A 14,177-nucleotide genomic window follows, 5' to 3' on the forward strand; every position below is an offset into this window, starting at 1 on the left:
AAGGGGGCCGAAGACAAATTTCGCGCGTGCTCTTGCTAATGCGATTCAGAGCGCGCACAAGGATCACACACAAAAAAAAACATGGCGTCGATACAGCAATCATTTTATTTGTTCAATATCATCGCTATCAGAGCTATTTTTCTTCACGATTGAACAGTGTATTGATAGTTTAGTTTTCTAGTGGAAAGGTTTTTTAGAAAATGTAACGATGCAAAGAAACAATTCTCAGATTTTTATTTCTCACCGAAAAAACCCAACTCATTAGAACTTCACGAAATTTGGCCACATAATACTTTTCGAAATAAGTAACTGGAGTATATATCGAAAAACATTCAAATTTAGCAAAGGAAATTCTAGATATTCCAGTTACCCTTCAACAAGACACAATTAAGAATCTCTGTGTTAAACTACCATAATTAAAGTAGAGTTAATTTGTGAGCATTGTTACAAGCTTGTTGCATGTAAATGATGAAGAAGTCCTAATGACTAGATTTTCCGCAAATAAACAAATCCGATTATAAAGGCCTGTTTATAATCCTAAATGTTGCCATGGTAACGACACAAACGTCGGCTTTACTTTTAGAAAACCAAAACTTGTGTTATTAACTTGCATGTTGCCATATTTGGTGACCAAAGGATCAAGGGTTTTAGAGAAAAAGGGGAATGAAACACAGGTATCAAAAACTGTGTTCGACCACCTTAAAAATTATTCCACGAGCGCGCGTTGGACATGGGATGGTAGATAGCCGACGACGCGCGTTGCGCCGAGTTTGCTATCATCATCTCATACTCAACAAGCGCAAGTGGAACAATCGTTTTATTAAAAAACGCCCCCCAAATATACAAAACTAAACTAACATAAAAATGAAAACGCCCCAAAAAATCAAGCATACGCTTACCATAGTTGTAGAGCATGGTATAATGGCTCATAACCAATGATGGCTAAGCCAAAGAAAACTCTCGAATTGCATCATCCAATGATGTAGTTTTTAGTAAATATTAATAGCCAAGGTCTTCTCGTGCATCATATTCTAAATTCCATGCCTAAAATTTCTCAACAACCTAATCATTCACGAAGTGAAACAATATTTCTACGCAAAATATATATTTCCTTGTTGACTCTCAACAGCAATCATATAATCTAAATGTATCCTTAATTAACTATAAATACTAAAGACAATTGAATTCTTTATAACAGTTTATCCTGGAAGAAACTCGAATCTACAAATTAACTTATTTGCTAAACAAAACAAACACTATCACGGACTACAACATTTTGTAGAATCGCTATTGTTAGAATGACCCTGGAGCACTCTTATCCGTTATGAATTTGTATCTTTTTAAAAAGCTTTTACAAAATATAAAAAAATGTTCAGATTTAGACGTAACCTTGACTCGTGTCCAGGCTCTATCTAAACGCAAAATGCAACTAAACTTGGTCCAGGCGCCCATGGCTAGGTCAGCTACAGTTTTCTAACCTGACAAATAAACATTACTTACGAGTCAGTACACAAGCAACAATTATAAGATTTTCGGTGAACATTAATTCGACTTTTCTTAAAAAATTATCAACCCCGTTTTTCTAATCAGGATCGATGTTAAATACTAGTGATAGTTTTACAATTTTCCGGTAGCGACTTCTTGCATTTGTACTACAGAGTTCATACTGGCTACAGTCAATTAGCAAATACATTACCGTTTACACAACAGGAAATTGCCGTTTAATGCCAGCTTAGCAATAGCGGTATCTCGAACAACTGTGCCATCAGTACCCAGAAGAAACGATGTTCACAAAGCTACCTTGCATTCAGTGACCCAGAAACCTCTAAAGTAATTTTAAGTCTTCTTTTAGTTTATAGTTTACTGACTTAGAACTATGTAAACTGGCGTTCGTACTTACAACCTGACTAACACTTTGTTTTCCTACTATAAGTCTGACAAAAACGCAACAGCACTTTCAAAAAATCCCGGCTCCTTCTTCGGGTACCGGACACAAATGAGAACATGTTGTTTAAACATTGCTTGCAAATCATTGTATTTTGGTGCAGTATTGTCTCGTCTTTTGTTTCTACATGGTTTTTATTATTTTACAATTCTATTATTTTACACTGTAAACTGAAGGAAAATCGGGAAATGCCTTCATATAAACAGTCACTACTGATGTCTTTATCGAAGCAGTTCCATCTTCATGTATTATTAACTTTAAGGTCCTATTTCCCTTGTAGCGAAACGGACAACGACGACGACGACGATGATGATGATGATGATGACGACGACGATAATGATCATGCATTATTACCTGTCTATTTTTCCATGTTTTCATCTTTTCTCTATTCCTGATATTTCAACTTACATTTATTTACCCAGAATTATCCGGCTGAATCTTCACGTAAAATACATCGCTCCTTTCATTCTGTCGCTGACTTGAATGGCTTTTGCAGACTTCTCCAAATCTACAGTATCACCGCCCCTAAAAAGTTAAACACGACAACAATTAAAAAAAACAAACAAACAAACAAGGCCATGAGAGTAGAAAACTTGACGAAAATCTTGCCACAAAAAAAGCTACCTTCCATTTCCACCATTGGTCACATGGTGTCTAGCTCGGAATGCCACCAAATGTGCGTAATAGGCAGGGGCTGGCATGGAGACACTGCGAGTGCACCGTGCATATACGTGACACAGCTGATAAGTGAGCTGTTGAAGACCGTCTGCTGTGAAGGCGTTATCGTCATACAAAACGTGATAGTGTGTAGGTCGGCTTGTTCCCTGAGGAAAAATCAGTAACCTTCATGGTAAAATTGTTATTTTACAGCCTGCAAAGCCTGAGGCAAGGTAAATATCTGGCCTAAATCAAAGATTACAGTTACGTAATACATAAGCTGATGTTTAACAAAACTGATAAGAGGAGAAGGGCTGTGGGAGGAGAGGGGAATTATCTGAAACGTTAAAAAAACATAAGAACATTTATATTACCACTAAGCAGCATGGTCAGCTGAAAATAAGTTCATAAGCAAAGGCAAGGAAAGGAGGAAATGACCTGATTGACTGCTTCTAAACAAACATGTACAAGCAGGTGGGGTGTGTATAGAGGAGACAGATAAATAGACAGACAGACGGACAGACTGACTGACTGACTGACTGACTGACTGACTGACTGAGAGACAGACAGACAGACAGACGAACAGACAGCCAAGCAGGTAGGCAGGCAGGTAGGCAAGCAGACAGACTGATAGACGTAATGACTGATTGGTAGATAAAAGAGCGCCAGGGGTCCATACAAACAAGTTTTAAAGTGGTTCCCTTTCGGATGATCGAGATCAACCTTGTTCCTAGGGTCTCCCGGCCCTCTCTTACTCCAGGGGTCGGTGAGGTGAGAGACCCTGGGAATGAGGTTGGATCGAGATCAGAGCCTGTGATCCAAGATAACTCGGATCATGGTGCATCAAAGGAAACAACTCACCAGTTCATTTGATACACTACATTTTAGGGATCTTGGATTTTAGTGATCTTGCATTACAAATCCTACTGATCCAAATCTTCCAAAAGGAACGTACAGTACCCTGAGATTGGTTTAACTTCAGGGTTTAAATGCAATATGCTATTTTACAATAATTTTGTTAAAACAAAAACGTAACTTGTTCATCACAACAAAATGTAAGGCAACTTGGAGTTTCTCAATGGGTTAAAGTAGCAAAAAAACTTTCCCAAATGTTGCACAGTATCAAATTACCTGGATTCCAAAGTGGCTGCACAGATAAAAGTCAAACTCATATGGGTGTGTGATACCACTGTCCACAGTGGTGCCTGGAGGTACATTCTGAGCTTTGCCTGAGGCATCTCGTTTGTCTTCACAGAAAAGTCTTGTGTGATGCCGCTTCTGAACCACAACAAATGTAATTTTTGGGCGATATTCCTTTTCCAGCATCATACAGGCCTCCTGAACAGCACGCACTTCATGAACCAGAACTTGGTCAAACTGACCCTCGCTGACTCCATCACGGTAGAAAATGATCTTGGACGGCTTTAGTTTCCTGTTGGCTTTGTAGAACTCGATAAGAAGCTCTTTCACCATGACTGCCAGATCTTTAATAATTTCCTGAGCACCTCCTGACTTCTCGTGTCTCTGCGCTCGAACCCGTGCGCAGTATTTGGTTGCATCTTTATCCATACTGGCGACAACAGCAGCGATAGATGGAATCCCACTTTCAGTAGGAGAAGGGTGAGTTACATCAGCACCAAAGATGATGACAGGTTCTCTAAACACGGGTGACTTCTTTGACGGATCAATAACCTGATTGATTCCACCTAGTTTGGAGTTTATCTTCAAAGAGATATTGGCACAGACTTGAGGTTTCGCTTGTTGTACAAGTTTTGACTGAACGCACTGGGTTGTAATTCCAATCACATTGTCGCCAACTCGTTTTATCTCTGAGTATAGATCTTTAGATTTCTCTGGCAGAACAGCCATGATAAGCTGTAGTTCGGGAAGGTCCGCTGCCCATTTGCAAAACAGTCTTTCCACCTAATCAAATGAACAAGTAAAAACTTTAATCTTTCAGTACTGGTTGGTTGTCAATACATTGACAAGCCACTTATAACTGTACAGTCCGCCATGCTGGAGGACCTTTTTTGATAGCTTCCCTAAGTGTTTTCCTTTTTGAAGGCAGGCATTGAAAATGGTTTCGCTTTGATTTGGTTTGATTTTGTTTTGTTTTTGTTTCGGTTATATATAACTTTTTTCTGAACACTAGGTTTAAAATGAGGATGCTGGTTTATTTGAAGTGTTTTTTTTTGTCAGTCTTGTCGAATTGACTTTGACAAAAGCCACAGGAAACCTTTTTTACAAACTATACCATTTTCAGAAAATAGAATTCTTACGTCATTTTTATCCCTCGCATATTTCACAACAGTGGGCTCCTCTGTCATTCTCATTCCCTCTCCAGTGGACACAGACGCCATTTGCTGACAGAACTTTCTCAGATGACCGTCATTACACCAGCGGGGAGGCGCAAAACAAGCTAAAGCCCAGGTTTGAATGCGAGCTCCCTCGTGGAGTGATTTGTTTCGCATGTCCCACGCACCATCCCGCGGAACCAGTGGCTGGTCTTGAGGACCGAGGTTGAGTCTAGGTGCGGGAAGGACTCGACCATCCACTTTGACCATGTCAGTGCTGACTGAAGTCTTAAACTCCTCCTTTAAGTACTTACTACTAGCTCTCATCATCTCTTGGGCCTAGAGTACGAGATAAAACTGACGTTTAAGAATGCTATCACTCATTGTCGTATTAGTATCTAGGTACCTGTGTTTGCACATTCAGTTACCGGCTCAACTGAATGGAACCAAATGTTTAGAAAAGACTGCACGTAGCAAGATTTTTTAGCGCAATATGACTATAGGTATAGGCTCAAGGCTGACACTTTCAATGTCCCTTCTTGTCCCGAAGGATTCAGTCTTTAGGAATAGTGTAAAAAATATTTGAAGGACACTACACAAAATAGCAGCCATATCACCATACATGTAACTTCCATTCGACAGAAAAAGGAACACAAATACCGTAAAATCCCACGTTAAAGGCTTCCCGGTTAAAAGCCCCCTTCCGGACATAAGCGCCCACCCCAGGGATATAAGCCCTTCTATTTGCTAACAAAGATATTATTCTGGATATAAGCCCTCCCGGATATAAGCCCATCTAATGTATAAGTGCGTTCCTTTACAAACATCAAAATTTTTTAACCGAAAGTTATAGGCTAATAGGGGAATAATAGGGTAATAGCTTTAAATGTAATGGTATGTTAGCTTTAATTCGTTTCTCAGATACGTTTTATCTCGTCGTTCCGAAACATTTTTTTATTCCGCTTATATGCCCCCCGGATATAAGCTCCCCCCCCCCCCGTTCATAAGTCCACCAAAAACCCCTTATGAAGTTATACACGTATAAGCCCAAGGTTTCCATGTGGGATTTTACTGTAGTTCCCTATTATTACCCGTTATTTCATCTGCGAGGACAGATACACATCACATGTAAAATCCAAAGAAAACTAACTTTGTATATTTTTGAGTTTAGCAAAAAACTGTGGCTCGAATGTATGATTTTTCACATATCTACTTGTTTAAAAGCCTACATACATGTATTGTCAGTACTAAACTATCCTTCAAATATTTTGTCGGCTATTGTCACTGCAATTTAAATTTTGTTGTGTCCACAAACATGGAACAAACATTTGCTGGTGTAAACGGGCAAGTGCCAGCCAGTTAATTTACAACTTACAAGACTTTTTGTGAACAGATATGGTAGTTATGCTTTCCCTGAAGAGAACTGCGAGAAGAGGCCCGAGTGAATTGAATTATCAAACATACCCAATACTGAATGCCCCGCTGTCGTTCAGGTGCAGTGCGAGCAGTACTTCTGATCATATTTGCTGTCTGTTGCTCTGATAAATGTCTTTTTTGACAAGGAATGATGATACACACTTCTAATGGCAGGTACTGGTCCCTTTTTTGGCCAACTTGTAGGCAGGGTAGGTGAGGATATCTGAAATTGAGATAGTACGGTTTGATGCATTTTATCTGTTTTTAGATACTTCTTTTCTCTCTCCAAACAGATGTACAAGATATATACACTATAAACACTATACGTAAAGGCTGGTTTCCATATAATCGCTGAAAAAAAGTTCAGTGATCGTTGCGATGTTATGTGAACAGCTTTTGAGCGATTGTAGAGATCGTTGTCACAAGTCGATCGCTGTAATGGACCTCAGTTCCACCTCAACTATCATAGCAATGGTTGTGATCGTATAAAAATTGTGGCAATCTTTTACAAGAAAAATATAACACAATACAGTGCGTTGTTGTTTGATCCAAGTCATCGTGGCGATCATATGGAGACAGGTAGTCGTAATTGGGGTCGCTCAACGTTTTCTGTAGCGATCGCAACGTGTAAGCACGTTTGAATCCCTGACCTTTTGCTTTAGAGTTTCACAGCGACGTATTCTAAGACTTAACATACGTTTCTGCGCACCGCGCCCCTACGTTTCGTTTTGAAATTTTCTGAACGCACGAACTTTCTTCACGAACTTCGCGAACTACTAGCATACTAACTAACAGAAACAGCAAAGTCAAATATACTTCTTTAAAGCAAGTGTCGCGTGCACGCGAAACTTGTTACTGACATTAGTCGAATTCCATGCAATTTAGGTTCCTTTAAAATTGTTCAATTGTTCGAATTCAAGTACTTAGATCGTCATATAAGCCGCGTATACACGATCAAGTTTATCGCTTATGTTGTAATTTGAAATTCGATTCTACCTCATCTGTTTGTTTACAATAAACTGGTGTAATTAAAAATAATTTGATCTCCCGCTACAACTCGTAACTTACTATATCGCAGTTCACTAATTAGAAAAGTAACTGTGCAATACCTTAACTGCAACCCGCATGTATTCTTAAAATGCTCTGCAACAGTTGTTTTGCTTTTGCGACCAGTTACTCCATCCTCAACTTCAAACTGTAGCTTTTCTGCAGAAAAACTTGATACTCCCCACACGGTGTACTTTCTCTTAATAGAGGCTGCATGAGTAGTTTGTATTCGGATTCCTTAAGGACAAAAGCTTAAGTATTAGTGCAATTATTCATACCCAGACCCTAAACAATGGTCAATGCTCCTTTAAAAACCTCATGTCTTCTTACTCCAAATTGAAATATGTCTCAGAGGAACTTTCTAAAGTTTTAGAAAGTCCTGCAACCCAAGCATGCACATGGTGTATATTCATCATTTTGTATAATCTAAGCAAGCGAATGTTAAAGTTAATAGCCGACGTTTCGGCGTCATCGTGACACCATTCTCAAGGCAAAGTGAATAAACGGTCCGCAATACGTACTTGTGAGCTTGTGTTTAGAGTTATTCTATCGGGTTGGCGTATTCTAGTCTTACGAGTGGACAAGTTCAAGAAAGACAAAAGTACGATAATAAATGTGATTTGGTGATACTTTCGCACGACTTGTCGGTTCGTGCTAGGAACGTACTTGAGGCTGAGCCTGCCGTTCTAACTACCCAGCGCTTCCCCACAAACCGATATAATCACTAGTTGTCGATGTGGCGCAGTAGAGAAGTTATCTGCCCGGAGACCTGGAGGCTGTGAGTTCAAATCCTAGAGAGACAGGCAATTTTTCTTTTATTTTTATACTTATTTTCTGTTCTTGTTTACTCATTTTTTTTCCTTGAACATTTACCGAAAGGCAGCGTTTGCCTTTCCGATTCGCGCTTGTGTTAAATGAAGGGAAAAAAGTAAAAATAAGGGCGCAGACAACACGATATGAAACGATACGCCAAACAAAGGTTGCAAAACGCTAACAATGGCCTCCATCGAAGGACCCGGCGAAGGATCACTTGAAGCATCACTCGAAAGGTAGACCCAGTCTACCCCTAAGGCAAAATATGCTCTCGGAGGTCTGTTGCGTGTCATCCTGTATACATATCCACAAGATTTGTCCTGACTTAGCGGGCCTTATGCATTTATAATGCATACGCCCACAATAAATTAATGCGAAGATTTGATATCTATACTTTTACAGTCTCTACAAATTAACATAATGAATAACAAAGGATCACAAGTTCATCAAGTGAATACCTTTGTGTGAATCGAGTCCGTTTGCACGTTTAGAGATGGTTCAAGCTTTCTTATAAAAAAAAATCTCCTTAATTAGGCAATCAAATTTGTTCGAGACTTTAGTGAGCACGTGAAATTGTTCTGAAAGACAAGTAGGAACTTAATATCCGCTTGCTTATGTTTTAAAAAATCGTTATCGATCAAGATATATAATCTGAGTATTAACTCTTTTCGTCTAGAGTTGGTCCTGTTCAGCAGACTCTGTTTCTGTCTGCTGTCACTTTTTTGTTCAGTGTAATGTATAACCTTTATTTACCCTTGGCAGTGTTATAGCACAAGTGCTAATGGGGCCGAGCAAACAACTGAAACGTAACATTGTTAAGAGTCCTAACTGCCCGGAGGCAAACCGGTTGGCTACTTACAAGCGTGGCTGACGATTTGAACTCGGGACTACTGAGAAACAAATCCAGGTAGTGCTCGGAGTGGGACTCGAACCCAGGACCGCTGTATTGCAAGTCCGACACGCTGACCACTCGGCCACGCTGTATAATGGCAAGTTTACACGGCCACCGACCCAAGTTGTTCAAAGAATGGATAATGCAATCCGCCAGGAAAATCGCTATTACGTATCACGTGGATTACTGCTGACAAACAAATTACGATGGATAGTGATTTACCCAGCAGATAGCATTATCCATCTTTTTAAACAAACGGGCTCCTCGGGTAAATGTAAAAAAAAAAAAAAAAAAAAAAACATTACAAAATTCACGAAGTAACTATTAAAGGACCCTAGTCAGCCTCTGCCATTTTCGATGCCATTGAAATTATTGAAATTGCATGGTGAAGCGAAATCTTATTGCTTCACTGTAAGTTGTGTTCCTGAAAATATGTTCAAATCTCTTTAGCAGTTTCACCAAACTCTCACATGTAAACAAAAACAAAGGTGCCGCTGACTAGGGCCCTGTAAACACACAAAAGAAAGTATGCAAAACATTAGCAAATGATTTATGCAAATACTGTGTAATTACATGCTCATGTCTATGACCAATTTTGCATTTATTATGATTTCAATTCACGTTATACCGTGCAACTAAGATCTTATGCACTCTTACCACGTATAGCCTTCTCAAGTCTATGCTTATCAAGGCGAAAATTACGGTCTTCCAGACTTTGAGGCGTTACATCCCGTCCAAGATTTTCACTTACGAAGTCTATGACGTCTTGTTCCTTGTAAAAACCTTTTGCAGAGACTGCAACGAAATAACCAAGAAAATGATGGCTATTCAATATTTGATGTTCAAAGTGTAATTGCAGACGTAAGTTAACTTTATGTCTTCTGGGCAGATATAGCAATTAATAATCAAATTATACTGTCTAACAAAAATGCAAACATATCTTTTTTTTCCAACTTGTCGAAGAGTGATCTACACAAGTATTCAATGTCACACTGTAAAAATTCATACAGGTGCAGATGTTATTGAGTTGATATAATCATGCAAAATGTGGGTATGGTAAAAGTTTCTGCAGAAGCATTTCCTTGAACATTATCTTGAATCAATCTTCAGGGCTGGCACTAATTTTTGAATTTAACGGTGTTAAATCGAAATTCACTACATTTAGAGAGGTTTCCTAGTTGAAAACACATTTTAAACAGTCATGTATTTTAAAAGGACATAAGGGTAGGATAGTAGGATTCTATATACCCTCCAAATGTTTTGTTGAAAACAGTAATTGACCCCTCAATTGTCAATGCAATAGTCTTTAATTTGTATGTAGACATGCACTTGCTGTGATATGTGGCTGAAATAGTGATACTCAAAAATTTCAAAGAACAAATAGTTCCACTGTGGTGTGTATTAGACAAGAGTATCACTGTGGTAGAGATGCTCTATATGTTTTTGCTTAGTCTCTAGAGTTAAGTTAACCATCAAGTAAAGTGGCTGACGAAAAATCGGACTGGTCCCCAGCCTGGCCCTTCATTAGGACAGCCTGGCCAGCAACGTACCTGCTCTTGTTAAAATCATCATTGATATTGCTTACCGTCAATGTTCACCAGTGGAGCCTTCCATTCAGAATGTCTAACGCTTGGTCTGTAACCAAACCGCACCTCACACCCCTCACCCAGGGGTCTCCCTTGGGCATCAAATGGGAAGAATGACCGCCCCACAGGTGTGTAATAAAAGGATGGAATCGTCCGTGTGATGCCATTTAATGCCTGAACTACATCTTGAGGCACTTTTCCATTTTGTTCACCACTCAAGAAAATATTTAATTCAAGGATACTAACTGATGCTTCAAACTGGATTTTAACCTATAGAAACATTAAAGAAGAACATTAGAAACCTTCTTTTGTGTAAAGGACCTACCAACTTGCATAGATTCCTAGTTGATTTAGTACTATTGCACTGGATTTCCCATGCTAAGAGTCTCACTCTGAGTCAGCCCTCTGCAAAACCAGAAGTTCAGATTGAGCATTTTCAGAAAATATCCATGCACCACAAGAGCGATTGCTGAAAATTCCAAGGGTACAAGCTAAGGGTTCTTAAATATGTACACTCTTAAATGATGTTGTACATCATTATTTAATATAAAACATGCAAACAAGCTATAGATTTGGTGAAACAGCCCCTGCATAATTATGAGCAGTTGTCATCCACCCATTCCTTTGGGAAATTACTGCCTAAAAATGCCTTACTGAATACATTTGCCTCCCTACAACTTTTCTGTAAAAACTATATATATATATATTTATATAATAACCCAAGTTATTCTCGCATTTTGATTGGTTCTCGCCTATGATCTATTAGAGGACAGACGCACGATTGACGTCATCATTTCAAAGTTTTTCCCTCTGTGTTTTAAAATGGCGGAAAGTTTTAAGAATTTAGATAATATTTTACATGACTGGGCAAAAGATAAGGTACAAGGAAGTCTTGTCCAGGCATTGAACAGGTACCAGAAGCATAGTCTAGCAGGAAGAAGAAAGATAAAGCCGTTTCTGTTTTAGACAATGACTCAGAAAAAATACTCGAGCAGTCTCAGTCCGCAGTCAAGCGAGACTAAACCAAACACAAAATTAGTCTTGGTAAGCCGAGAACCATTGCTGTCTCGAATTTAACAAACCCAATAAACAAAATGTTTATGAGATTAATTTATTTAAAACATTGAACTTTTCTCAGTCTCAAAATAATTGTTGACACAGTGATTGTCTGGACTGAAACATCAAAACCACTTCTTAAAATCAGTTAAAATAAACACATAACCTTGCTTTCCGATGCGAGTGTTCCAGTCCGTTTCAGGGCACAGCAGCGAGCAAAGTATAGCTCACTACAGCTCATGGCCAACTGTATCGCAGCTAAAAGGTTCTCCGACACTATTTCAAACTGATTTGAGAATCACCAACCACAGAGGACACAAATTTCCACCATCACTAACGCTCCTTTCATTCAAAACTCGAATCGAATGGCCTCCAGGTTGACCTCAGCCGCAAGTTTTCCGAGCGTAGTTTTTCAACTCCTGCAATATTCGAGGCAACATCCAAGCTTTTCGGCTCACAGGGCTGCTCTGATGACAAAAAGTGACTTGACTTATCCAGCATTTTCTTTGAGATTTGTAGATTTCGCAGTTCAATTCTGCTTTCGCTGTAAGTTTTCATTCCACGAGAAGCGACGCCTGAGTCAAGTTTGACAGTGGCGTGATTTTCCCGGACCAATCACAATTCTTTGCTACGCATAGCAACCAATGAGATTGCTTCAATTTGTATAGACAATATATTACGTCAAATGGCTTTTTTCGTGTTCGCCAAAGTGGGCAAAGGCCGGCTTTCGAGTTATGTTGAAAGATTTTGAAATTAAAAAAAGCTTTATCGGTAGTAGTTTGTTTCGTTATTATATAAAACAAATAGATTCCATGTTGCCGTGCGTCTGTTCAGTAATAGATCACAGAAGACGTCAAAATGTGGTAAGAACATCAGTGACACACTCGGCTATCGCCTCGTCTGCCACTTTTTTGTTCTTACCACATTTTGACGTCATCTGTGATCTATTACTGAACAGACGCACGGCAACATGGAATCTATTTGTTAAATATACATATATGTATGTATGTATGTATATATAAAGCATTCATTAACATTTATACAGCAGTAATAGCAGCGCTTGCAAGTGTCTTAGACACTTACATGTACAAGCAGTGCTTGGTGCAGGTATAATATGTTTCGTATGGGTATACATACTATTTAGAATAAGTTAGTGACCTTAAATTCCCTGTCTTTTCCTCCATCCTCACCAGCCAACTTGACACTAAGTTCAGCCTATTCAACAGTCAAAAGAAATCAACCTTCAGTTATCAAGCATTGAATACAAATCTTCTGGTAAACATAATAGTGCTACAATTTATTTTTCAATTATAAAACATAGTCCTATTAGTCAAGTACATGTGCTCAGGACAAGCTTTCCTTGCAAAGTGATGCAGCCTTCTTGCAGAAGGTTTTCATTTAACTAGTGATATCTATGGGGGTGGGGGCAGGGCAGGGCATACAACCCTTGATAATGCGGGGTACATGTTAGCAAAGGTGCTCCAGTACACAAAGTACCTCTTTCTGTAGGGTGCTCCTTTATCTGACATGCAATGTTATGGGAAGTAACCTTTTATTGGGGTCTCCCTTTATGGAAGGTGACCTTTTACCCAGAAATATCTCTTTATGAGATTAGTGCCCCTTAAAAGTAAATGGAGGGTGCCCCGTTATAGAAGGTTCCCCTATAAGTTATGGGAAGTGCCTGTTAATGCGTGGTGCCTTTTATGGGAGGTGCCTATTTATGGGAAGTTCCCCTCAATGGGAAGTGCAGTGATGGGAGGTACCCCTTTATTGGAGTTGCTCCTCTATGGGAGGTGCCCCTTTATGGGAGGTGCCCCCTTATGGCTGATGCCCCTTTATGGGTCCCCTTTATGGGACGTGCTTCTTTAAGGAAGGTGCTCCTTTCAGGGACGTCCCCCTTATGGGTGGTCCCCCTTTATGGAAAGTACCCCATAATGGAAGGTACCCCTTTACAGGAGGTGCCCCTCTATGGGAGGTACCCTTTTATGAGAATTCATGAGAGATGCACCTTTATTGGGGATGCCTTAATGGAGTGTGTCCCTTTATGGCAGGTGCCCTTTTATGAGAAATCCTCCCTCCTGGGAACTGAGTTGCCTCATCATGGAAGGTACTACTTTATGAATGATGACTCTTCATAGGAGTTAGTTCTTAAATGTAATAGGATTTGTCTCTCTAATATACACAATCATGTAAATGCAATATCTCCAGGTCCCTTACAGTTCAGGAGTTTTACACAGCAGTAAGACTATTCAGCTTAATAAACTCACCGGAGGAAGTTTGATTCTGCTATACAAATTCCTCTCCCCATCAAAAGCAGGGTGGTGACCTTGGAATGTTGTATCTTTGTACCTCCTTATGATTTCATTCACAACATCTCTTTTCACTGATCAGGGACACTTGTTTGGGGTAATCTCCACATCATAGTGGTAGAGATCTGATAGTTGTGATGAAATATTGAGGCGGAAGAAGTT

The 14,177-nt window shown here is 39.4% G+C and overlaps 1 protein-coding gene across 1 annotated transcript in view; it reads right to left on the reverse strand.

The window, feature by feature from the left end:
- Positions 1–86: 86 nt before the first annotated feature.
- Positions 87–14,177, reverse strand: part of LOC110055381 (protein argonaute-2-like) — a 61,085-nt gene continuing 46,994 nt past the window's right edge. Inside the window, exons 4-12 of the mRNA XM_089270650.1 lie at positions 12,865–12,921; positions 10,650–10,920; positions 9,722–9,859; positions 7,422–7,596; positions 6,361–6,535; positions 4,882–5,235; positions 3,734–4,525; positions 2,570–2,769; positions 87–2,470 (exon numbers count right to left, since the gene is read on the reverse strand). Of these exons, the coding sequence (XP_089126776.1) occupies positions 2,386–2,470; positions 2,570–2,769; positions 3,734–4,525; positions 4,882–5,235; positions 6,361–6,535; positions 7,422–7,596; positions 9,722–9,859; positions 10,650–10,920; positions 12,865–12,921 (2,247 nt within the window). The 3' untranslated portion in view covers positions 87–2,385. The remainder of the gene's footprint in view (positions 2,471–2,569; positions 2,770–3,733; positions 4,526–4,881; positions 5,236–6,360; positions 6,536–7,421; positions 7,597–9,721; positions 9,860–10,649; positions 10,921–12,864; positions 12,922–14,177) is intronic.

This window comes from Orbicella faveolata, unplaced genomic scaffold, assembly GCF_042242905.1.
Source record: "Orbicella faveolata isolate gen_17 unplaced genomic scaffold, um_ofav_v1 contig_34, whole genome shotgun sequence".
Lineage (NCBI taxonomy): Eukaryota > Metazoa > Cnidaria > Anthozoa > Scleractinia > Merulinidae > Orbicella > Orbicella faveolata.